This window comes from Vigna umbellata, chromosome 5 (assembly GCF_029865625.1).
Source record: "Vigna umbellata cultivar VRB3 chromosome 5, Vumbellata_1.0, whole genome shotgun sequence".
In the NCBI taxonomy this organism is placed as follows: Eukaryota; Viridiplantae; Streptophyta; class Magnoliopsida; order Fabales; family Fabaceae; genus Vigna; species Vigna umbellata.
Window position 1 is genome coordinate 65836078 of NC_142169.1, and position 26533 is coordinate 65862610.

A 26533-nucleotide genomic window follows, 5' to 3' on the forward strand; every position below is an offset into this window, starting at 1 on the left:
TACAGAACACCAAACACCTAAGCCAACATTCAAAACAAAGAATCATAATTAAATTAAAAAAAGCTTTCCTTACCTCTTAAACTTAGCCAAACGCTCCCAGTTTGTATAGAATATCTCACCACCAGAAACCTTAGAATCTTACGGGTCACGATTTATGAAACTAAACCAAACAAAAGACCAGATATGTGCTCAGAATGAGATGATAAACTCATGCAACCAGAACTTGGCTTGCATGTGTCAGAAAACGAACGTTCCAAGAAGAGAAGGAACTCACCAGCTTAAAACCACAACTTGATCGGTGCAAAGTGAAGCCCTTGACACTAGGAAGACTCAGGAACTGCCTGAATGATGATCGGGTGAAAGAAAATGTAAGAATTTTTAGAGAAAAGAAGAAGATTGTAGAGAGAAGGAGGAGAAAATGAAAAACTCAGAAGGTTGAAGATGAAGGGTGCATGTAGAAAAAGTGGCACGAAGTTTGAAAATTTGATTTTTATATCACCGTCAAAAACCGATCGTGCACTCTGTAGTCCACACCTGTCTTCCACTTTCTGAATTTCATAAACCCGTGCATCTACACCTGTCTTCCACTACATTGAGATTTTAAGGGTCCTGACACATATGTTGACTAAAATTATTGCTTCAATTATCTATATATTTTATTTTATGTATAAATTAATGGTGTTTGCACTAATGTAATACTTAAATTAGATACATTTAATATTGCATTTCATTGTCTTTATTATGTTTGATGTATTAGTATCATAATATTAATTTATATTATTATTTGTAAATTATTACTAATGATCTCTCTAATAGTGAGTATATATATAAAAGATTAAAGTTTTATGGAGCTTTGGAGAATTTGTAATTTTAAATATGAATTATTATGAATTTTTAAATAATTTCACCATTATATATTTAAAATACGTATAATTATGTGCTTAGAACCAAACAGATGAAAAATAATTAAAATTTGATGAAAAAGAAACTAAGAACTGATTAAAATTAAAATTTTCTTAAATTGTTTAGATGTATTTTTTTAATCGAATAATTTGATGATATCAAAAAGAAAAACAAATGGAATAAAAGATAGAATTGTCAAAAGGGTTAATCTTAGTTATTGAATTTCATCTATCTTAACTAATTTAACGAATAGGTTAGCCTAATAAGGTTCATTTGGTGAATCCGCAAATGATTGCACAAATTAGTCCACTGCATAGTAGTGGGTTAATTTTCTACTTATTTGATTTAAAAATAATAATTTTATCCTTTTGAAAAAAAATAACAAAATAAAATTTGAAATGATCATAAAATAATTTTCTCAAAAAAAATTATAAATGTTAAATCTTTTTCTATCAGCATTACAGATGTTAAAATGTAAAAGAAAAAAAAAACAATTTTATCATGTTGAAATTCTTGGTCAATCAAATATTAAATAACGTTAGAATCTTAACATAGTCATTGCTTTAGTATTGATTTTATTTTTACATGTAATAAAAAAAAGGAAAGACACAATTAACTAACAAAAAAATTGTTATGTGAAAAAAAAAGTTAATAAAAGAGTAGTAATAATCCAATTAAATTTTCTGCTAAGATCGTAGTGTTATCTTTTTTACTGGATCTTTAAAATACATTAATATATATTAAATAAAATTTTAATATATTTTAAAATATCTAAATCAATATTCACCAATATATTTTTAAAGACTTATGAGAAAGACAACACTCATGAACATTTGGTGATCAAAGTTCTCAATTCTTTAAAATCATGTAATCAATTTTGGATTAAAATAAATAGTCTAATATTATATATATATATATATATATATATATATATATATATATATAAATATATATATATATAACATCCCAAAAATACAGTAATAAAACCATATAATAGAATTGATTACAGTTAATAATAAATCAGTTCAGTCTTAACATTAAAGAAAACGTGCGATTCTGACCGAACGTCCATAAACAGTAAGAGTTCAAATTTGACTTATACAACAATACAAAACTGACCGAACGGTTTACAAAAGGAATTACCGAACGGTTGTTCCTAACAAAAGAAAAGGTGACCGAACGACACCTTATACTAACTAAACTATACTACTAAGCGAACGTATTACGATTCGGCCTTAACTTCAACTTCCACGAGGTTCTCTTCCTCCAAATATTGCTCTTCCAGCGCCTCTTCCAGTAGCGCGTCTCTTTCTGCTCACATCCACACGGATGATCATTGCAAGGACAAGGACGGACGTACAAACGAGACAACACAAGGAAAAACACAGGGTAAGCTTATGTAATTTAATTCAAGTAATAACATACATTTTCATATGCAAGCACATTTAAATACATTCCAATAAACAATTCAATCAAACCCTGATACTAGACCGACTGTCCAGACTGTATGAACTCTGTGTAGCTACAGGCGTTCGTGCACCCGGGTGATGTAGTAACTGGAATACATTCATCAGCTGCCATCCGAGGTTAGTCCTATTCATCCAAAGTACCCCTAAGGACGGGACCTCTTGCCGTTTCCACACATGACCTACCCTCCTCTACGTGAGGACGAGTGCCCACGAAACATCAGGATGAACAGCCAACATTAGCATGCCCACAGTCATACTTTACAATTTCAATATTCATCATGAGTCGTTCCTCCCCGGAACGCTCGTTCAACTTCACATCATTTCATTCATATCATATTCTCTTCCTATTTCATTCATAATCATTCCCAATTCCATCTTTCATTATCACTTTTCTCAAATTTATCTTTCATTGCCAATAAGTTAAATTTCATCTTTGTTCAAAGGTTTATAAAGACACCAGATACCGAACGTTCTATCCTCCCTCAGAACGAGGACGAACGCTTGAGACGAGACAGATAGGTCTCCAGTTCCAAAATAGAATAAGACCGAGAGGTTTACTGTCGGTTTGAGAGAGAAACCGAGCGTAATAGATATAGCAAGGAACGAAAGCACCGAACGTTCATTACAAAGTGAAACAATTATATGAACTGACTCTTGATAACTCTGACCGAACGCTGAAAAGACCTCGCCAAAGGCTACGACTCTATGCTGGAACCAATCGATACAGACACTTCAAGATATTCCAATAATAATACTTAGAAGCATTCATATGAAGAAATCGAACGTTTATGAATGTTTAGCTTATTTGAATTTACCTCAAGAAATCCGAATGTCAGTCAATGACCGAGCACGGTAGAGAAGAAATTCTATTGAAATTAGACGAACGCTGTTTTTCATCAATATAAGTTATATAAGAAACGAGAATGAGCGCTTGGTGTAAGACCGAGCACTACTCAGTACGAGCGCTTGGTGTAAGACCGAGCACCAATAAACTTATAATAACAGACTTGATAAATATAATAAGATATTGTCGAAGTAGTGATTACTAACGACGAAAATATACCATTTCACACACACACACACACACACACACACACACACACACACACACACACACACATATATATATATATATATATATATATATATATAAATTGAGTTTATCAAAGGATACCCAGATACAACTGTGCTTGGCCGAACGCTCAAGCATAGTATTATAACACGAGGACGCTCGTCCTCCACTAGGATTCTCTCCAAATGAAAGAATCTCATTTCAACTATGTTCACCAGGTGAACCGAACGGTCAATGACCGTTCAGGAACGAACGTATACTTTTATATGAGAAATTTCATACCAGAATCATTTCTTTTCAAACTCATTTTCTAACATATATTTTCATACTTTATACATTCATATCAAATTCAACTTTCACACTCCAACAATCCATATCATATAAGTTTCATATAATTCATACATTATAACATAACTCAGCCATATTTCATTTCATCTCAGTAAATAAACCAACGTTCTTTCAATCCATTCATATTAACCATCATGCATCAATACCATTCAGTCAAATAACGAACGTTCATGCATTACGACAACATACAAATACCAATTAAATTAAATAAGTTTCCCTTACCTCTGAGCGTGACCGAACGTTCCCAGATGCCGAAATACAATTTCCCCACCACAGGTTCTCCCACCGTCAACGCTCGACAATTCAAACTACAACAAGTGATGACCCGACACTATCAGAACCACTCATTTTAAGAATAGTGATCCACGCACGAACCCAGAATTGGGTTTGCATGTTTAGGAAAACGAACGACAGAGCGCAGAGAAAGACTTACCAGCCCAGCTTCACAAACCGAACGGTTTATCTGGAAGCCCTTGACGCCGGAAGTGCTTCTACGGTGCCGGAATAATGATCGGAGGAGAGAAAGTGGGTGTTTTCTCAGAAAGAAGATGAAGAGGATGTAGAGAGGAGGAGGAGAGATTAGGATTCTTCAGAAATCTGAAAAGAGGGTGCATGCAGAGAGTGGAGTGTTTTTCTGAAAAATCCAAGTTTTGTTGCACACGTCACAACGAACGTCCCCTCTTCAGTCGACACCTGCTTTCCACTAACTGATTCCCCGGATCTCATTTGCTTGACACCTGACGTTTTTCACCTGAGTGTCGAGCCTTCCTCTTGACACGTGAATTCCACTAACGACACGTGTTTGGATTTTACTAGTTTTGATATTTGATTTTACTGGTTCTGACAATATATATATATATAATTTATTTATCTAAGTTTAATTTTTGCTATTGATTTTAATGACTATTAAATGCATTCTAAGTAAGATGAGTCATAAGTTGGTATTGTTATAATTAACGTACAGTATTTTTTTTTTCAACTCGATCCAAAACCACAATGAATTATGTGAGTTCACAAAATTTCCTTACCTTTTACCACTCTAACCAAACTAAATCCAATAATTGATTATACATAAATATAATATTATATGTGTATAGCTTATTTACTACTAATAAACACATAAAAGTAAATACATGTAAGGTTATTTTACAATTTAATTATACTTTAGTTATAATAAAATTATAGGTTAATTATGTTTATGGTTCATGAATTTAGATATAAAACTGAAAATATATAACGTCAAAATTCATATACTTCAAACAAACTTAATTCTAATTTTATATCTATCAAAACATAGTAAACAATTCTTCACTCTAAATTTTACCAAAAGAGGTTGAAATTTTATAATTATATACAATAATGCACATAATCTTTCTCTATTTGACAATTTTACACTATAAAATATTTACTATTTTTGTTTAAATTTTTAACGATTGCATATTAGAAAAAAGAAACTAATGTAATCTGCAGAACGTTGATTTAATTTGGATTGAAGCAGCCCAATGCAACTGCATTTTATTTTTGTTCCAATAACTATTTAATAAAAAATTAAACTAAAAAGTCACAAACACCCTTACATTGAATAAAATTTTAAAGGAAGTTATAACATTAACTACAATTCATCATTTTATGTAATTCAAGTTATAATTAAATATAATTCTATTTTTTTTAAAGCAAGTATTTCACTTATTTGTTTTTATTTATGTGGCCAATATACTTGTATTAATATTTATTTATATTTTATATACAAAAGTAAATTTTTGTAAGGTTTTACAACACAACATTAATCCACTCTCCACAATTTTAAATATAAATTATTATGATTTATTAGAAAAATAATTACCACCAATTATTCCATGTAATTCACATGTATTATGCTAATATATTAAAAATATAAATGTTTATTATATATTATATGAGAGTTATAGATACAAAAAAATAAAATTATACTTTCCACAAAAAAAAATATATTTACAGATAAACATGATACTTAAACACACACAAAAAAAATAGATATAGATATATTTTTGTTTATGTTTCTAATGATATGATATATTGATATAACATATTTTATAATGTCAGTATTCCTGAGTTTATCATGTTTGACGAAAAAATTAACAAGAAACTAAAAGCAAAAATCATTTGTGAGAAACATCAATAAAAGATCAAAACCAAATCATTTTTTAGTATTACCCTCTCAACCTCATGTTGCTGAGCTAAAAGTGCAGAGTAGTAAATAAAAAAAAAAGAAAATTTTCTGATAAATGAATAGATGTAAAAATGGAGATTTATAATAATATACAGGAGCTTAACATAGTAAATAAATTCAAAAATGATTATCCTTTCACGTTGTAAAAGTAGTTTGCAAGTTTTCTTTTAAAGATTTATGCAAGTTTAGAGATTTTAACGTGTATTTATCATTGTGGAGTATAATATATATACCAATAAAATTGATATCTTATAAGAGTTGTATAAGTTTTGTTTTAGGAATGATAACTAACACTTATTCACGACACCTCACTCTAATTTGCCCTATGTCATCACATGCCATCCCATCCAGAACCTTCTCAACTCTTCTCACCAGTGATCAAAATGCCCAAGCAGATATGCTTTAGGTAGGTATAGTAGACCCCTGAATTTTCAGATAAACGTTTTTCATGTTTTCCTTTATTTTTTATCTTTTCATTCATTTCTTGTGAATCAAATATGGTTCATTGTAAGATTACCAATTATGTTCTCTTCATAATTTAAATATTGTGTATGCTTTATGACAATATTATCAGTAATTTGTTTTACACTGAAGATTCTCTAAAATAATTAATAGAAATAAAAACAAAACTGTTTAAAGAATATTTTTATGTTTTATTACAAAATTATCATTAAATTGTTTTATAATAAATATTTTTTAAAAATAATTTTAATAATAATCAAAGTAAAACTCTTTAATGATATATACGTTTTCCAAATGAAATTTTAAGAATTTAAATAAGAGATACATCCTTTAATAACTCATGTTTTATTTATCCATTTTATAAAAGGCATGCATCTTTCACTAGCTTACCTTTTATTTAAATAATTGTATCCCTTAATAATAAAAGGATATATACATATACTGAGTAACTGGACACCTCTTCCATAAAAAATAAAAAAAATAAAAAATAAAAAAATAAAAAAAAAAAACTCCCTAACTTGTTCATTTAAAAAACAATTTTTTAAACCATTTCTATAGAATTGTTTATTTTCTAAAATTATATTATTTAATTTATTACGAATACGAATACATAACCACAAAGCTACATATAATTTCATTAGTAATATATAACTAAAATTCTCTCGATTAATGTGCACAAATTTTATTCACTATAGAACAATAAGAACACTGATGTAAAAAGATTAAAACAGTAAATCCACAGTGAGAAAAAAAATACAGAAAAGAAGTCAAAACAGTAGGATAAAATTACAATGATTATTTAATCCAAGTACTACTTTCTGCAGACAAAAATATCTTTCAGATACATTCTATGATACTAAAGCACATTCAGAGGAATAGATCAGAGTGAATTAATGAAAATGAATAATAAAATAATATTATTCTACTAGGGTAGCTTCCTCGGAATCCTTAATCTATAATCATTTATCGTTTGCTAATAAACATAGCTAGTGAGAAAGTGCTGAGAGATTAGTTTCGACCAAGTGCACAAATCATACAGTTGCCACGAACACAACATGCAGTCAAGTTCTACACCACAATCAAAAACAGGCTTGATTCCTCCACGTATAAAAGGACAAACTATTTTCACTATTTATTATACTTGCAAAGTTCTTCCAATGGTCATATAAAATTTTACATGTACTCTATCACCAGTAATTACTGAAAATCACCGTATCAGTCCAAGTTAAAAGCTGTTGCCTGGAGCATAAGGAATCAATGACCAAGCTGACGTAGTATGCAACTAAGAAGAAAATAGAACTTTATGCAACAACTAAAGGGTACCCCAAAGTTCATAATTTATCTAATGTGATTGGAGTTTCTATATAAGAGAGTTCAGTCAGTGCTTCTTCAGACACGCAACTGACCTGTAATCATGGTCACGATGCATATACTAACATAGGCAGTAAGTGTGCATCACACCCAGCTCTCTCTGTTAGAAAAATCTTTTGGATGCATTGCAAAAGTTCCTTACATCATTTTCGTTAGTAGGACCCATCATCAGAAAACATGGAATGGAGAGAAAAGATGAAAGGGTTAATGTGCTGGTACCAAAAGTTGCAGATTTTGTTGCTGGTCTTGGTCCTGAACATCTATATATAGATGGTTTCAGCTTTTCTTATACATAGAAAACGAAAAACAAATTCTGAAACTCCCTCTTTCATTTCAAAATTTGATCTTAGAAACAATTTAATTCTATCTACAATCTAATTACATATACTAAAAATTAACATATCAAAAATTAACATCTCATTCACATCGTCGCTAGAACTAAAATTAAATGGTTTCTAGGATCAAATTTTAAAATGAAGGAGAAAATTTCAGAATTTGTTTTTCTTTGGAAAAGCTGAAACCATCTATATATATATATATATAGATGTTCAGGGAACAAACATCTTGCAAAAAATATGCAACTTTTGGTCCTACAGTAACCCTTTCATTTTTTCCGGATTCTCCATTCCATGTTTTCTGGGTCCCACCAACGAAAATGATGCAAGGAACTTTTCCAATGCATCCAAAAGATTTTTCTAACAATCTCATGCTACTTCATGTTCACTATCAGGCCCTATGCAGTTACAACACTAGGATTCGTCAGGCAGTTCGTCCAGCTTGGTTGCAGGGCCGGCTCACCCTTACATTATATTTTAAGGGTCTTCTCATTTTGTAATAGTGATGTAATTGTTTCTTCTCTCAAATTCAATGAATACAAAATTCTAATAGTCCTTGAAAATTCAAAAATGTATTGGGATGTTACTAGTGCTCTACCTCTCTCTTTTATAAATAATAAATTAGTCATCATAAATGACATTTTCCCTAGAGACAAATTATAGTTGAGTGGACTAATAGAATTGTGGTAGGTAATTGGATCATTGCCTCCATGACTTTTGGCCCCAAGAGGCAAACCGTTTGATGCATCAGATGGGTAACTATAAAATTGCGTCACACAATTCCAATCCATACTCTTAATATATGATAGATTTGTACTTCTTACAAGGTCAGATTTTTTTTGTTTCAAATCCTTTAAGATGTGTGACTATAAAAAGGCTGTTTTGCCAAGTGAATTTAAGTAAAAACAAGTTAGGGACGTGATTTCTCTAACCTCAAAAAACATATTCGGCATTTCAATCGGAAAACCCTGCTTCCTATAGATTTCTGTATGTAAAAGATCCCTTTCCCCGTATTCAACTTAATTATTTCAATTGACTATGCTAAAAAATATTCATCTGGTGAGGGAAGTGTTTGTACATCATTGTTAAGAAGAACTAGGAAGCACAGAAGGTAACCTCATAAGCAGCTAAAAACAAATTCAGTTTCGGCACAGGTCTACTTTCCTTGGACGTTTTTTCTCTTTTCAGAGCATTCCCTCAAAGCATGTATTTCTGTTAAGAGTTCAACGATGGTTAATTCAAATACAATTATGGAACTTAAACTTTCTGAATTAAAAAAAGGTTAAATAATTAGTTAATTGGATTCCAAAACAAAATTTCCATGAATTCCAACAATGCATTCATACACACTCTCAACTGCAATATTAGAGAGGATAACATGTCACGTGGGCAGAAACGAACAGAGAAATTGTGAAAGATGGATACCTGGCTGGCATGCTTTCCAATTCCTGTTTGATCGAACAACACAATCCTGAAAAATAAAGAAAAGGAATCCTCTAGGAATGGCCAGATCAAAGAATCTTAAATCTGAGGGTTTAGGGTTTTCGGGAGGTAAAATAAGTAATTAACAAAGACAATGAAGTTAACCTGCATCAAGCGATAAAGAGAAGAACATTCATTGAGCTGATTTACGTTCTCGTCATCCTCGTCCACATCGCTCTGGTGAATGCCTTGCGGCGGCGCCAAACGTTTTGCTTCGCTCCGGTTCTCCGGCAATTGCTCCATTTTAACTGCAACAGTTTCACAAAAACCAAAACTCATAAAACAATACCGAGAAGAGAATGCATGAAACTAAGTAAAGCTTCACAAAACAAAAACGAATCTCCAAGAAAACAACCTTCAATTTTTAAGATATCATGCACTTCAGTTCATAACCAAAATTTTCAAATCCCCTATCCTAACAATACATGGACGAAAAAAAAAGAAATTAAAAAAAAAAAAAAAAAACTTACTCAGTTCCTCTCCGACGAAGGATCTCAAACTGCTCGGGGGAGAATCCCCTCTCTTCGGTTTTATAAATAGAGTTCGTGCTGCCATTTTATTAAAGGACACGTGGCACGCTCTTGAGCTTCTTTCCTCCTACTCTACTACTAAAAAAATATAGGAAAAGAAAATAGGTTTTTGGTAAAAAAAAAAATCACTTCCTCCATTCCGGTCAAATTTCTTCTCCACTCCATACCAGAAAATATATTCCAGAAATGATAGGGTAGAAGAAGAAAATATGGAATGCAGGAAGTAATTGTCAAAAAAAAATTAAAAGGCCCAATGATCGAGTGTGTGGGCTCAAGAGAAAACAAAAGAGGATGTTTCACCCTCACCTCTACCCTTTCACCTCCCCCTTCAAACTTTAAGAAAATATTACCTTCGTTCCTAATTAAAAATATATTTAATTTGTAGAAAATTAAAAAGAATCTGGTCAAAAATCATTAAACAATTTCAAAATATTTTACTCTATTTTTTAAAAAAGTTCAACTTCTAACCTTAAAAAATATATTTTCTTTAATTTTTTCTCATCTTATTAAAGTACTTTTTAACACTGTATTCCTTTAATACATTTTAAAATATATATAAATTTCGAAATCCCATTCATAATTCTTTTAAATTTTATTTTTAGATTTGAAACTTAATAATAATATAATTTGATTTAAAATTTTAGTATTATTTAATATACGTTTTTATCTTAATAATTACTAAAATATAGTTTTTATTATTATAATAGTTATATTAAAAAAATATTAAAATAAAAATAGTAATAATGAAAATAAAAATAGAAAAAAACAATAATATAATATCTGATTTAATATATTTAAATATATTAAATTATATTAAAATAGTAAATTAAATTAAATAATTACTAAAATTTAAATAAAAAACAAAATTTTAAAAAAAATTGTTAATCGGATATCCAAATCGGTTAACATATTTTTCTAATTTTTTTATTTAAAATTTCATAATTATCTAATTTATTCTACTATTATTTAATATACTTTAATATTTTAATAATATTTAAAATATAAATATATTATAATAATAGTTATGTAAACAATAAAATTAAAATAATTAAAATAAAATAGTAATAATAGAACAAATATTAATATAAAATTTAATTAAATATACTTCAATATATTAAATTATATTAAAATATAAATTAAATTAATAATATTAAATTTTAAATAGAAAATTAAATTTTGAAAAACTTTCGGATATCAAAACCCCAGGTTAAAAATATTTTTTATCGGATGATAAAGTTATTTTTTAAAATATTATTTTTTATTTAAAGTTTAATAATTATTTAATTTAATTTTAAATTTTAATATTATTTATAGTATTTTTATATTTTAATAATTATTAAAATATGATTTATATTTTTAAAATATTTTTATTAAAAGAAAATAAATTAAAATAATTAAAATAAAAAGTATTAATAATAAAAGAAAACTAAATATTGAAAAACTTTCTGACGTCAATACTCGAGGTTAAAAATATTTGGGTTAAATATGTTTTTAGTCCCTAATTGACCGTTTCTGGTTTTCGTCCCTCTTCCAAAGTAAGGTACAATTTAGTCCTCAATCTTTAAAAAACGTTCGTTTTAGTCGAAAAAACGAACGACGAGGACTAAAAACAAAATTTTGAGGACTAAAACGAACGTTTTTCTAAAGAATGAGGACCAAATTGTACCTTACTTTGGAAGAGGGACGAAAACCAGAAACGGCCAATAGTTTAGGGACTAAAAACATATTTAACCCAAAATATTTCTTTATCGGATATCAACAACCGATAAAAGTTAATTTTAAAATGTTGTATTTTATTTAAAGTTTAATAATTATTTAATTTATTTTAAAATTTTAATACTATTTATAGTATTTTTATATTTTAATAATGATTAAAATATGATTTATATTTTTAGAATATTTTGTATTAAAAAAGTTGAAATTAAAATAATTAAAATGAAACTGTTAATAATAAAAGTAATAAAGCAAAAATTAAAATAATAATTTTGAATCAGATTTTGTATATTTAAAATTATTATTATATTTAAAATAAAAAACAAAATTGGAAAAAAAATTGTTTTTATATTTTAATAATAATTAAAATATGATTTATATTTTTAGAATATTTTTTATTAAAAAAGTTGAAATTAAAATAATTAAAATGAAAGTGTTAATAATAAAAGTAATAAAGCAAAAATTAAAATAATAATTTTGAATCAGATTTTGTATATTTAAAATTATTATTATATTTAAAATAAAAAAAATTGGAAAAAAAATTGTTTATCTTTCTAAATTAACATATATATTAACGGATATTCGGTTAACCATTTTTTCATTTATTTAAATTTTAATAATTAATAAATTTAATTTAATATTTAAAATAATTTAATTATATTAAATTAGATTATATATTTTATTTCTTCTTTTTATTATTACTACTTTTATTTAAATTATTTTTTTTAACTATTATAATAATAAAATTATATTTTAATAATTATTAAGATTAAAAAATATATTAAATAATATTAAAATTTAAAATTAAATTAAATTATTAAAAAAAATTAAAATTAGAAAAAGTTATAAGATTTTAGAATTTACATATTTTAAAATTTATCAAAGAAATGTCGTGTCAAAGGAATGTAGGAGAAAAAATTTTAAAAATTATATTTATTAAAGTTAAAAATTAAATTTTTAAAAAATGTTGGAGCTGGAGGTGATCTGAAACTATTTATCAAAAAATTAAAATTAAAAAAAGGTTTACTAGATTTTAGAATTTACATATTTTAAAATTTGTTAAAAGAATGTCTTGTTAAAGGAATGTAGGAGAAAAAGTTAAAAAAATTATATTTGTTAAATTTAAAAATTAAATTTTTCAAAAAAAATTGGAAGTGCAAATTAGGGATGATATGAAACTATTTAAGAATCTTTAATCAAATTCTTTTTAATTTTTTTGAAATTAAATATATTTTTAATTAGGAGTAAAATTGACATGGATTTGAGAGGATTTGAAGATAAATTTTTGTTGTTATTTATTTGAGTGAATTTGGAGGTAAACGAATTTAGAAATAAATTTTCTTAATTTGTCACGTCCATACAATTCTATACTAATTCTCACAAATTTTATTTTCAATTCATTTTCATTTAACTCCAAATTTACTCAAATAAACGACAACAAAATTTATCTTCAAATTCTCTCAAATCCACTAAAAAAACATGACCTTAAAGTTTGGAGTGGAAGATAAAAGAGTTAGAGTTCCTGGATGAAACACCCAACAAAAGAACAAAGAGATTTTAGGTAATTGATGTATTTTTTTTATTTTGATTCAATAAATTATTTTAAACTTACCCTTTAACTTCGCTTGAATTATCAAAATTTCTTTGGAGAAAAAATTATTTGTCAATCAAACATTATTTTCAAAATGCTAAAAGAGTGTAATATCTATCCCTGTATTCTTAAGAATATTGTTTCTAAAATTTAAAATTTAATTATGAAAATTAAAGATAAAATAAAAGAAAAACATAAAGGTGTTTCAAGCATAAAATAAAATAACAGAAAATTAAACATAATGGCTATTTTTGTGTGGACCCGATGTGATAGAAATGAATAATACTGTATGAATTGTAATTTATCGTGCCAAGTTAATATTTTATAATTTTAAAATTTTGTGAGAAAGTATAAGTTAAAAGTATTCTTATAAAAATGAATGTGTAATTTTAATGGGAAATTATATTTTTTAAACATGATTTATATTAGAAGAAATGTAGTGATAAGATTATGATAAATGCTTATTTACATATTCTTTTATTTTAAACATTGAAACATAGTTCTGTTTAGTTTTGTAGATAGAATCATAATAGACAATTTTAATATGTAAGTTACATGGATGTCTCAAATTTTAATATGTAAGTTACCTTTCATTTTATTTTTCTTTTAATTTTCCCTTTTTTCTCACCATTCAAAGAAGTTTACTTTTTTTCATAACATCGAAAGGCCCTTGATATAGTGCCCAGTTGCATTGAAAAAAACAACAGACTGGTGAAGACAGCTTTTTACAGTGCCCAGTTGCATTGAGAAAAATCAACAACAGACTGGTGAAGGCGCCATTGCATTGCACAGTTGCATTGGAAAAAGCAACAACAGAGGAATCTATAGCAGAAACATTTCCCAGGAAAATGAATTTGGACGGAAAATTCGGGAGCAGTGACAGATGGGGTAATAGTATGAATTTGGACGGAAAATTTGAACAAAAGAACTTTACAATGAATTATGATAAATCATGGTACCTTATTTTGATATATGTATATTTAATATTTCATATCATATTTTAAGTTTACTATATTAATTGTTAGATTATGGATATTTTATGTAAATGAAGTATATATTAATGGTTAGATCATGGATATTTTATGTAAATGAAGTATTCCTTAGTCATTGACAGTCTTCTATAAGTATAATAATGATAAAATAAATTAATTTTAGTATAAAAACGAAAAATAATACCACATATAACTAAATTATATACTAAAAGAAATTATTTAAACAAAGAAATTTCAGTATCCTAAAAAAACAAAAGAAACATGTGACAGGTCGTATGCTATCTTTTTATCAGGACTTATATTCATTTTAGAATAAGCTTTCCCAGGTTGCTTTTTTCCATTAAGGAAAACTCGTTTTGGAATCGGCGAAACATGATCCCTGAAAAATTTCAGATGCAAGAAGCACTTTCTCTTAATTGTGACAAGTCCAACTTTTTCGAAGTCACATAGGCATAGTGTATGCTTATTTTAGATATTTCAAAAATTAATCTAGAATCATCAAATGTGATCGAGACGAGATTTTAATTAATCCGTATACTGAATTTTATATTTAAATGTGTACAATGTGAATGATTAAAAGGTTGATATGTATGATTCATGTGAAGACCTACCAAATCATGAAACAGAAAGTCATGCAGATGACTAAAAAAACAGAGGACTTTATTGGTTCAAGAACTACAGTCCATGCTCAATTATTCAAGCTTTTAGCCACTGGGCTAAGCTGGCTATCTTTAAAAATCAAATTAAGACTTCAAACAAAGACAATGTTTCAATAAACACCTCCAATAGAAGAAGGTTTCATATTGAAGCAGTAGCATTTCCTGGAACAAATTTGACAGAAATACTATTCACACAATGGCGTTCATCAGTTGGGGTTTTGAATCCCTCTCCTTTGAAAACATGACCCAAGTGCCCACCACAGGCTGCACAAGTTATCTCTGTCCTCCTCCCATCTGGGTCAGGCTGAAAATCACAACTTCCATAGATTCAATACAATTACAATTTCCAAACAAAGATGATGCTGTATTACTTGTAAGAAGGAAAAAATGAACATTTTTAAAACCCACTCACAGAGCGGTTGATGGCCCCAGGAAAACCCTCATAGAAAGCAGGCCAGCCACAACCAGAGTCAAACTTTGTTGAAGACTTGTAAAGAGGAGTTCCACAGCCACCACAGTTGTAAACTCCTTCTTCATAAAATTTGTTATATTCTCCCGTACCCTTCAATCTGCACAAGTTCTCGGGTGAAAAAAAATTTACAATCAAACTCATGTAAACCAATTTCATAGCTTAAAGGGGGTTTAAGCTCACAAAATTGGATATCATGTAGGCCTAAATGGCATGCAATACACATACCTACAAACATATTATCCAAGATAACTGAATTTTTAATTCCTACACTGCATAAAAAATAAGTTTTGTCCCTGCTATTAACACCAAAATGATAAACCTTGACACAGCTCCAAACATTTTAGGGTCAGAACTATTTTACAGAAAGTAAATCTTACCTTTTTTCTTAAGGCCAGTGACTTAAAAAGGAGAACTAAATGTACAAAAGCTTTTTTTCAAATAAAACACTACCGACAGGGAATGCATGAAACCAACTAAAATCTGCATAAAACAGAAACGCATCTACATGAGAGGTGTCACATTCATTTACCCCTAAAAGAGCATATCCCAACCATGAAGTGCTCAATAAATTATCCACACTTCACACTTAACGATCTTCCTTCTCCGTGAACACGACCTTCAATTTCTACCTTTTGAAAAATCATGCACTTCAATTCATATCCAAATTTTCAAATCCCCTCTCCCCCAGTGCGGATGAAAAAAAAAAGAGAGAGAAAAATTAATAAAATAAAAGATTAGAAATTTACTCAGTTCCTTTCTGGCGAAGGATCCGAAACTGCTCCGGGGAGAGAATCACCTTCCATTCCTCTTCTGTTTTATTAATCGGCGTTGGTGCTGCCATTTTTTCGCTGATGCTCAGAGTGGTGAAATCCCCAAATTACAGAGCCCAGTTCCATTGGAAAAGCAACAACGGGAAATATATATATATATACTAAAATCATTTTCCTGGAGAATGAACTTGGACAGAAAATTGGATCTAGACAGAGACAGATGTGATAAGATTATTGACACGCTCTTGCGCTTACTTTCTCATGCTTGTGTCAGCACGAGTTACGCTACTGCTGAAGAAAAAAAAAACACCAAAAACATAACAAAAATTTTCTTTGGACAAATTATAATGGTTGGTTGAACATATGGTTTCAAAATACTGAAAAATGTAATTTCTGTACCTATACTATTAGAAATATTGTTTTTAGATTTTGTTATTGAGCTCAAGTTATTACTTACTCAAATATTTTGCTCAAATCTTGATTAAATATAAGAGTGAATGTCAAATTAAGATTATAACATTATTTATATATTTATTCCTTGATTATAAATTCTATTAGAATGGGTGTTCAGATGTTCCATGGCTACCTTATAAATAAAAAAATGTTCTTAGCAGCCATAATAAGAGACGGGTAGAAAATATTCTAATTTAATGAACGAAATTATTATCAAAGTAGATACAATATTTGGTATAGAAAACATAATTCTCAATTCCTAATATATGATATTCGATTAAATAATTCATTTATAAAACATTCAATAGTGATCTTATTGACGAAGTTCTCCGATACGAAATATTCGATAAATAATATCATAGTCTTCGACAGCATTTAAATATAAATTTACAAATAATGAAAATTAAATTGAATAACAAATAAAGGATTTTTTTACTATTTAAATAATATAAAACACACTTAATTACATAGTTTTGGTAGACAGCGTGACAAAATTGGATAATAGTTATCCTTGTAACCCTTTGGTTTGGTACATTTTAAAGGGTTTAGTATTACTCTCAAAATCAGTTATAACCCGTGAGCTAATCCCGTGAGTTAATCTTTGTCATCACGGGTTTGAACAGACTTAGGTTTAAAAAAAATATATATTTTTTTATGTGAGTTAGTTTTCAATTCGGTTTACTTAAAATCTAGTTTATTCGGATTGACTCTCCACCTAATTTAATTTAATTATTTATTATTTAGTGTTTCAATATTATTAGTTAACATTTTTTTTATTAAAGTGTAGATGAGATAAAAACTTTAATAAAAAAATGTTTAAAAAAAAATTATAGATTTATCTTTTCAAGACTCTAATATTATAGAAGGATAAGTGATACAAAAATTATCAATTTTAAAAACTTATTTGTTCGCTTGTTTGTTTTTGGATTATAATTGAATTAAATGATATATATTATATATTTATTTTAAAATGTCTTTGGAGTTAGAGTAAAATTTATTTAGATTTAAATTTAAAAAATTATAATTTTTTTATTTAAAAAAATATATTTAAGTAACTTAGTGAGTCAATTCGTTTAACCCACCATCAATCGGGTTCGAAAATTTTCAGTTTACAAATATATAATCATGTTGAGTTGGCTCACTAAATGACTAACTACTTATGGGAACCTGATTACCGCTTTAACACCTTTAAGTATAGTCTTGCTTTATGAAATTTATTTTTCCTTTATAATATATCGTTTTACTGTAACTTTTGTTTATTTACTTTTTAGTCAAATACAGATTAATAATTTATCTTTTTCTTATTACATTATATATTTTTTTCTTACCCTATGTTATGTTCATTTCAAAATTATCTGGATTATCATTTTAGCTCCCTGATCATATTGTGAATAAAATAAATACTCCTCTAAATAAACTTAATTAAAATTTCAAGAATTTAAATTTTAACCTGTCTGAACAGTCTTGCTTCATTTCTTCACTCGCTTCATCACCTTGAGTTTTCATAAGACCCATAGAAGTTTTAAAAGTTCAGTCCCGCTGGGAAGGGAAGAAGAACGATACCTGGTTTTTCGGTTTCTTCTTTATCCCGAATCCAAGCGAAGAAGGAGAAAAGGTCATTAGAAGAAGAAGAAGAAGCTTCTGCTCTGTGCCAAAACAGAATAGTTGTTTCATAGAAGAAGAAGAAAAAGAAGAATGTCGTCGTATTTGGGATTCGGGAAGGCTTCAGGACCCAGTGCACCTCCCAAATCCGACTCTCCATACTCTTTTGGTTTCACCAACCCTTCTCCTATCCCTCCTACTTCTTCACCTGATCCTGCTTTTTCGTCACAATCCACGCCCAGGTACGTCAATTCTTCAACAACCTTTATTTCATTTCATTGATATCTTGAATTTAAACCCTGAAAGCTTTATCTTGTTAGTGGGTTTTGTACTCACGTTGAAATGGGATGAGGAATTTGAATCGATTTGCATTTAACCCTTTCCCTTGCCTGTTTTCTGGAGCTACGAGAGTTTCTTGTATATTAGAACATGTGAATCTTCCGCAAAGGGTTATATTTTGATTTGAATTGTTTTTGTTAAAGAAGAGCGAGGGTGTCTGGCAACTGTAATTTGTTGCTTGCATTTGGAAGGGTTCAAGCGTTTTTGGCTCCTTGTTGTGTTCGGGTTATTTTATTGAATAGGGAGTCAGAAATGTTATATGTTATCAGTGTTTTGGAGGTGAAAATTGGGGATCACATCACATTATACCACGAATTGCATGATTTGGGTATCTGGGGTTAATACCCTTCAACTGCTGGGGATGTAGTGCTAAACATAGGTAGTATTTAAGCTGGATAGATAAAATGGAGAAATGCTTCAGATGTAATCTGTGATGGTGTAGTGTAGCGTCTTTGTCAGTGAATCTGTGAATGGAATTTCTTTTGTTCAAGTAAAACACTTACGGTACTCTTCTTGGGATAGTGAATGTTGGGTAGTAAATTACCGGAGTGAAATATCAGTGTAACTTGTTGAATGGATCTGTGTAAACCATTAAAATAGCCCCCATACTTTTTATTACATCGTTTAAAATAGCACAACCTAGTGAGATAAGTCTTGGCCATTAATGCATGCGTTGTTTTGTTCAAATTCAGGTTAATGTCCTTGTATTGACTTCTGTTAAGGCATTAAACCCTGAAAATATTGTCAGGGATAACATGGTTAGAGTAATATTTAATACTAGGTTTGGATAAAATTCAAACAATTCCATGTACACTTTTGGTGGTGATAATATTTTTTTTTTGTTTTTAGACACTATAAAAGTTCCCATTCCATATGTTATGGCAAAACTAAGAGCACTTTTTGACCAGCATTTATTTCCAACTCGAACATATGTTTATTTTAGACTAGACATTCTTTTTGTGGGTGTAGTTTATGTTTAAAATGTTCATTGCATGATGCATTTTCATAGTTCACATTCTCTTTCAGATCCATTGATTCTTCCAGTTGGAGTGATGAACAGAAAATATTCTATAAAGATTTGGAGACCCATACCCCTCAAAGGCCTTCCCCAGCCACAACATTTATTTCTTCTCGTGATTCCACTACTGGTCTTACAGCCAGAACTTCAGGATTTCCAAATCCGGAGAGAAGATCGCCTCCTATATCTTATGCAGATGTTGAAGATTTGGGTAATTCTGATCAACCTGTCACGATAAATAAGTAAGACAATATCACCTATAAACTGTAATACTATCATGATTCTATAAATTTATTATTTATTAGGCATTTTTATTGGAATATTGTATTTATAGAGCAGAAATATGTTAAGACAGTCCGAAATTGGGGTGGAGTTTAAGCAATTATCTCAGTTGCCCTGTTGTTTTGAACTTTATTATGAACAACCTTTTTCCCATGAAAATGCCATACAAGTCTCAGTTTGTTCAATTCAAGGTTCTATATAAACTGAAATGAGTAATTGAAAGGGATTGATTTGCCCTTTTTGGTGTTTCCCTGTGTTGAGTTGTTAGCACAACAATCCTTTAGACTCTTTATGCTCATGTGCATGTGTAGAATCATCCTAAATCCAGGACTTCCCAGAAAAATGTGAGGTCCCATCTCTAATTATTTGAGCCTGTTTAGTGGTTCATTTTTCAGGCCTTCTTTATCTCCTCCTAGACTGGGAAGCACATCAACTGTTCCAAGGACTGGTCCTCATTCTCAAATTCACCAGAAATCTTTTCCGTTTAATGTTCCTGAAGCCACTGTAGGCAAACCCATGAACTCCACTGCTTCTAAAAGAACAAGATCACCTGCTTCGTCATTTGCAGCCAATGAAACCCTTGAAGGAAACTTAATTTCCTCTGAAGACAACTCTGAACGGTATAATATTAGCTTGGCTCTATTTTTTGTTCATCATGCATTTATTTTATCTTACATTATTTATTTTTAAAGTATCTTTCCTCGTATGCTGTGCAGTGAAATTTTAGCCAAGGCCAAGCGTTTAGCCCGGTTCAAAGTAGAGCTAAGCAGATCTGAGCAAAATAATGTTGATATTCCCGACCAGAAGGCATTTGCTAGTAGATCTGAACAGTCTGTGTTGGAGCCGAAATATGTGAGGGGGCATTTAGTGGATTCAGCTAGCAACTTTAGCAGTGCCCATGTTGTTGCTGATAATGAAGTCTTGGAAACATCCAATGTAATTATTGGCTTATGTCCAGATATGTGTCCTGGTATATTTTCTCAGATTTTAAATCCAAGAGTGAACCTGTGAGAATTGTTATATGTTGAGATCTCATGAAAGATTTGAGATTCCTTATTTGTTTTTAATATGGGGAAGGGCATTTTCAGAGAACCACAATTCTAACTTCATTTTGGAATTTCTTTTACTAGGGAAAACATGTTACATCGCCTGAAAAATTTAGCCCAAATTTTGATTTGTGTTTCAGAGTCAGAAAGGGGAGAGCGTGAAAGAAAAGGGGATCTTGACCAATATGAACGTGTGGATGGGGATAGAAATGTAACTAGCAGACTTCTTGCAGTTAAGAAGGTGATTCTCATATTATTAAATAGTACTGTTTTTCCTATGAAATTGCTCTCTACTCTTTAAGTATTATTAGTTACTTAAATCGTTAATCATGTCAGTATACTAGAACAGCTGAGAGGGAAGCCAGTTTGATCCGGCCTATGCCCATCCTGAAGAATACAATTGATTATCTACTCACATTGCTAGATCGGCCTTATGATGAGAGGTTTCTTGGCGTGTATAACTTCTTGTGGGATAGGATGAGAGCAATTCGGATGGACCTGAGAATGCAGCACATTTTCAATCAAGGGGCTATTACTATGCTGGAGCAGATGGTACTTCCTTGTGGCCATGTTATCATTATTTATTTTTTTCCATACATGTTCTTAAGCCTTGGTTCTAGTCATCCCTCTATGAATGGGTGAACACAGTAAGGAGCATAGATTGAAAAACCTCGGGCAAGATTTTACAGATTTACAACTTCCCAATAGAAATACACATCTTTCATTATCACCCTAAAATATGGAAACACTGTGCACTATTAAATATTAGCATCATGAACTTAGCACTTAAAGACCTTGCATGGTTTGGACTAAAAGTCAAGTGTCTCTTCTTAGTCCAAAAGTTATACATCTGAATTAATCTTGATTTGTTGTATCAACTGTTATATATTTTCTGAAATTTAGCCTCTGTTAGTTTTTTCCTTCAGAAAATTTCCTTTTCATTTAGTCATGTCTTGTGTTGTAACATGACTGCCACGAGTTATTAGTCAGTGACTCACTGTAGCGTGCATAGCTTGTCAGATGACTTGATTTTCAATTTTTCAGCCTAATCACTTTTAGTACAGCGATAGTATAATCAAAATCACATGCTAAAACAAATATTCATGCTTTTCTTGCAATAATACATACAAAAGCCACATTATTGCTCTTATTTAAGTGATAATGTCATGTTTCTCTCTTCGTAGTTCATTAAATTTATGTGGGTTATGACAATACCAAATGTATAAATTTGTTGTTTATCACTTTCATAGTTGTGTATTGGTAGAATATCTTTTGAAATATCGGTTATAATTATATAGAACATGCATATGCTTGCTACAAAGCAGTATCTGAGGATTATGAAGGCTAATGAAGCTGTGATTTCTGTGGTTCCAGATAAAATTACATATCATTGCAATGCATGAATTATGTGATTACACTAAGGGAGAAGGATTTTCAGAGGGCTTTGATGCTCATCTCAATATTGAGCAGATGAACAAAACTTCAGTTGAACTGTTCCAGATGTATGATGATCATAGAAAGAAAGGAATGAATATTCAGACTGAAAAAGAGTTTCGAGGCTATTATGCTCTTCTTAAATTGGATAAGCACCCTGGTTATAAAGTAAGTAGCCTTTGTAGTGCTTTTGATTGTCTGATTTAATTTGCTATGAAGAAATCCAAGGAACTAATCTAGTCATGCTAGGTTGAACCTGCCGAACTCTCCCTTGAAATTGCTAAGATGACTCCAGAGATAAGGCAGACTCCAGAAGTTCTATTTGCCCGCAGTGTAGCAAGGTCATAATTCTCTTTGAGGTTTATGTGTGCGTGTGTACGTTTTTAATCTGAACATTCCCTGATTTTGTTTTGCAGAGCATGCCGAACTGGTAATTTTATTGCCTTCTTTCGGCTTGCAAGAAAAGCAACTTATCTTCAAGCATGTCTAATGCACGCTCACTTTGCAAAGGTATGTGATATTGTTTTCTATTTTGTGCTCAATAAAAATCATATGATTGTACTTGTCCTTGTAAAGCTTAGGGCGGCCACTCAGATTGGAAATGTATTTACTCAATCATTGCAGGCAATTAGGAAATTGCTGAAGTTGATTGGAGACAAAATTACACTATCTTATCTTGCTCCATTTTGCTAGATAATTGAATATCTATCACATGATACATATCAAAATGATAACCAAGTAAAATTAATTTCGTTTTAATTTTATGCGATCCCTTTCAGTCTGCAATATATTAGTGGAAATAATTTTGTGGAATTCACTTTATTAGTGGTTTTGGTTATGATGTGAATAAGCAACTTCGTATAAGAAATCCTAACCTTTATGTCTCGTCTTACTTTACCAGTTGCGTACCCAGGCACTTGCTTCTCTACATTCTGGCCTACAGAATAACCAAGGAATCCCTGTTGCTCATGTTGCCAACTGGCTTGCTATGGAGGTATGTTTATTAGATAGATTTGGATGTGTCTCATTTTCCCATTTTTCTTGTTTCAAGGGGAAATGTGGGTGAGAGCGTGCATGGCAGGATATTGCATTCATGAATTTCCAACCTTCTCATAGATTCACCTTTGCTGTATTAATTAGGATGAAAGCATAGAGGGCCTCATGGAGTACCACGGATTCTTGCTAAAAATATTTGAAGAACCTTACATGGTGAAGGAAGGTCCATTTCTCAATGTTGATGTTGACTATCCCACCAAGTGTTCAAAACTTGTGCATAAGAAAAGGTCTGGAAGGATAATTGAAGATATTTCACTCTCAATTCAAGCAGAATCACCACATGTTGAGACTATGAAAGAGATTCAGATGAGGAAGCCTGAACCACAGGTAGCTTCACCTGTTAAAAATGACAGTTCTGTCCAGAACCCTGATGAGGAAATTCCAGACGCCGTGGCTATTTACTCCCCTGAGGTATCAAGAAAGGCATTTAAGGATGTTCCAGACAGTCCAAAAGATAAAGATATCTCTGGTCATCGTCTGTCACCACTGAGCTCTCCTTTTCCTAATATTATTCCTGAACAACAACTTCCTAGATTTGGTGTTTTCAATGGTACCAATTCAGATTTGATTGCTAGAGGCTCTCCAAATAGAAACTTTCAGTTTAGTGTTGAACAAAGGCCATTGGAGATTATACCAAAAAAAGCTCCACCGGAAAGTTCATTAGGTTTTAGTTTTTCAGTGCCACCTCCTGTGTCCCACGCTGTATTCAAGGATGAGCCTCTAATTATTCACCAAGAGCATGAAGATGAAATTAATGAATTTAGTGAAAATTGTCAAGATGAAGAAATAGCGGAGGCCAAGCTGAAGTTGTTCTTAAGGTTTTTATGCCTTTTTCATTTCAGAATTATATTTTTAATTACATATGAAAAGTTTGCACTATTTATTATTTTTATGCTGTTTTACTGTCTTCTTGTCAGGTTATGGAGGAGGAGAGCATCAAAATTAAGAATGTTACGGGAAGAAAGGCAATTAGCATCAAATGCTGCACTAGACTCTATGTCGTTGGGTCCCCCAATTCAACATTATATAGATGTAAGTATGACAGGATTTTTGTGATTCTTCTATGAACCTGTATCTTTGACTTGGTTTATTTATTTTTTACTTTGGCGGTTACCTTTTTTTGATGTAGCGACCTGGCAACTTTGATAAGTTTGACATTGATATAGCTATGAGGGAGAGATATGAAAAACAGGAGAAATCATGGTCAAGACTTAATGTTTCTGATGTAGTTGCCAGTACATTAGGCAGAAGAAATCCAGATGCTAAATGCTTGTGCTGGAAAATTATTCTATGCTCTCAGATGAAAACTGGATATGAAATGGGGGGAGCAGGCACTTGGTTGACCTCAAAGTTCATGCCTTCAAGTGATGAAGATGTGGTTTTTTCATCGCCTGGCTTGGTAATATGGAGGAAATGGATTTCTAATCAATCTGTCATCAATCCTTCCTGCTGCCTCTCTGTAGTTAGGGATACAGCATTTGGTAGTCTAGATGAGGCAGTATCTGGGGCAGGTGCTGTTTTGTTTCTTGTGTCTGAGAACATCTCATGGGAGCTTCAGAGGTCTCGTCTTCATACTCTTCTGATGTCAATTCCATCTGGGGCCTGCTTGCCTCTTCTGATTCTATGCCACTCATACGATGAAAGGTTCTCTTCTGCTATAACTAATGAGCTGGGCCTTCAAAACATTGATAAATTGAAGATCAGTAAGTTTCTGCTTGTTTTTCTGTACGAAAACCAGCGGATGGAGCACTTGAGCGGATTTTTCAGTGATACACGATTAAGGGAAGGACTGGAATGGCTGGCATGTGAATCACCCTTGCAACCCAACATTGGCTGTGTGAAAACACGAGAACTTGTTTACGCCCATCTTAATTCCTTCCCAGGTGGGCAGCGCATTGCCATCAACTCCAACTTGGGGCCTAATGACTGCATCTCATTGTTCAATGAAGCCTTAGATCGCTCAATAAAGGAAATTACTGCTACTGCCAGTTCAAATCCCACTGGTTGGCCTTGTCCAGAAATTGGTTTACTTGACAAGTTTTGTGATGAAGACAGAGTAGTGAAAATGTGCTTGCCAACTTTGGGATGGAGCTCAAACGAGAAAACTGAACCAATTATTCGTGCTTTGCAAAACTGTAAGCTCCCTACTTTTCCTGGTGATTTATCCTGGTTAGCCAGAGGTTCTAAAGTTGGACAGGAGATAGAGCACCAGAGAAAACAGCTTGAGAATTGCTTGATCCAGTACTTGACTCATACTAGCAAGACTATGGGAATTGCTTTGGCAACAAAAGAGGCTTCTGTCACAATGCAAAGCTGCGCCAGGCTTGAGCTACGTGGCTCAAATTACCATGTAATTCCTCACTGGGGTATGATTTTTCGTAGAATTTTCAACTGGCGTTTAATGGGTTTATCTAGCAGGGAAATCTCCATGGCCTACATCTCAGAACGTCATCATGTTGCTCTTCCAAATGTGAGTCCTGAAACATGGCTTTCTTATTATCCAGACACTTCTTTAGATGAAATAATCAGTGTGAGCTGCAACTCTCCTCTTCCCGTTAAGCATCAACCACTTCAACGTCTTCCGAGGATGGTTTCAAATGATGTATTCCAAGGAACTGTTAACCAGACAGATTCTGAAAACAATCTTCCGCTTGATAAATCACCTACCATGGATTCAGCTACAACATTTTCTAATGCCAAACCAAATACAGAAGCTGACAAATTAAGCAAGCTATTGGACCATTGTAACTTGCTGCAGGATAGCATAGATAAGAAGCTTTTTTTATACTACTAATACCCAGGTCACTTTTCTTCTTACCATTCCTTGTATCTATCCTAAACTAAAGTAAATTTTGATTTATAGGAAATTTTGTACAATAGTTAATTGTATTTTTTTTTTCATTTCCTTTGATAAAATCAAAATTT

General features: G+C 31.0%; 3 protein-coding genes across 6 annotated transcripts; 1 reads left to right on the forward strand and 2 right to left on the reverse strand.

Annotated features, from left to right (window-relative positions):
* Nucleotides 1–7227: 7227 nt before the first annotated feature.
* Nucleotides 7228–10280, reverse strand: LOC124829097 (uncharacterized). 3 transcript variants are annotated; one of them, XM_088114848.1, is made up of 5 exons: nucleotides 10122–10280; nucleotides 9757–9899; nucleotides 9595–9640; nucleotides 9286–9381; nucleotides 7228–7531 (listed from the first exon to the last, which is right to left on the reverse strand). In XM_088114848.1, exons 1-4 carry the CDS (start codon nucleotides 10204–10206, stop codon nucleotides 9326–9328), a joined length of 330 nt encoding a protein of 109 aa, XP_087970974.1. In that variant the 5' UTR covers nucleotides 10207–10280; the 3' UTR covers nucleotides 7228–7531; nucleotides 9286–9325. The 3 variants fall into 3 exon arrangements, with proteins under 3 accessions (XP_087970974.1, XP_087970973.1, XP_087970972.1); XM_088114847.1 differs by lacking the exon at nucleotides 7228–7531 and adding an exon at nucleotides 7569–7702; XM_088114846.1 differs by lacking the exon at nucleotides 7228–7531 and having other exon boundaries at nucleotides 9181–9381.
* A 4836-nt stretch (nucleotides 10281–15116) lies between these two features.
* LOC148198821 (peptide methionine sulfoxide reductase B5-like) lies at nucleotides 15117–16518 on the reverse strand. The gene is made up of 3 exons (XM_088116011.1): nucleotides 16355–16518; nucleotides 15549–15705; nucleotides 15117–15440 (listed from the first exon to the last, which is right to left on the reverse strand). The coding sequence occupies exons 1-3, from the start codon at nucleotides 16447–16449 to the stop codon at nucleotides 15276–15278; spliced, it is 417 nt and encodes a 138-aa protein (XP_087972137.1). The 5' UTR covers nucleotides 16450–16518; the 3' UTR covers nucleotides 15117–15275.
* A 1797-nt stretch (nucleotides 16519–18315) lies between these two features.
* Nucleotides 18316–26492, forward strand: LOC148198822 (SAC3 family protein B-like). Of its 2 annotated transcripts, none has more exons than XM_088116748.1 (13): nucleotides 18316–18675; nucleotides 19799–20032; nucleotides 20453–20692; nucleotides 20789–21042; nucleotides 21259–21359; nucleotides 21455–21670; nucleotides 22493–22720; nucleotides 22802–22893; nucleotides 22969–23062; nucleotides 23454–23546; nucleotides 23693–24426; nucleotides 24526–24640; nucleotides 24738–26492. In XM_088116748.1, the coding sequence occupies exons 1-13, from the start codon at nucleotides 18527–18529 to the stop codon at nucleotides 26400–26402; spliced, it is 4215 nt and encodes a 1404-aa protein (XP_087972874.1). In that variant the 5' UTR covers nucleotides 18316–18526; the 3' UTR covers nucleotides 26403–26492. The 2 variants fall into 2 exon arrangements, with proteins under 2 accessions (XP_087972874.1, XP_087972875.1); XM_088116749.1 differs by having other exon boundaries at nucleotides 18317–18675; nucleotides 20468–20692.
* The last annotated feature ends 41 nt before the right edge of the window (nucleotides 26493–26533 follow it).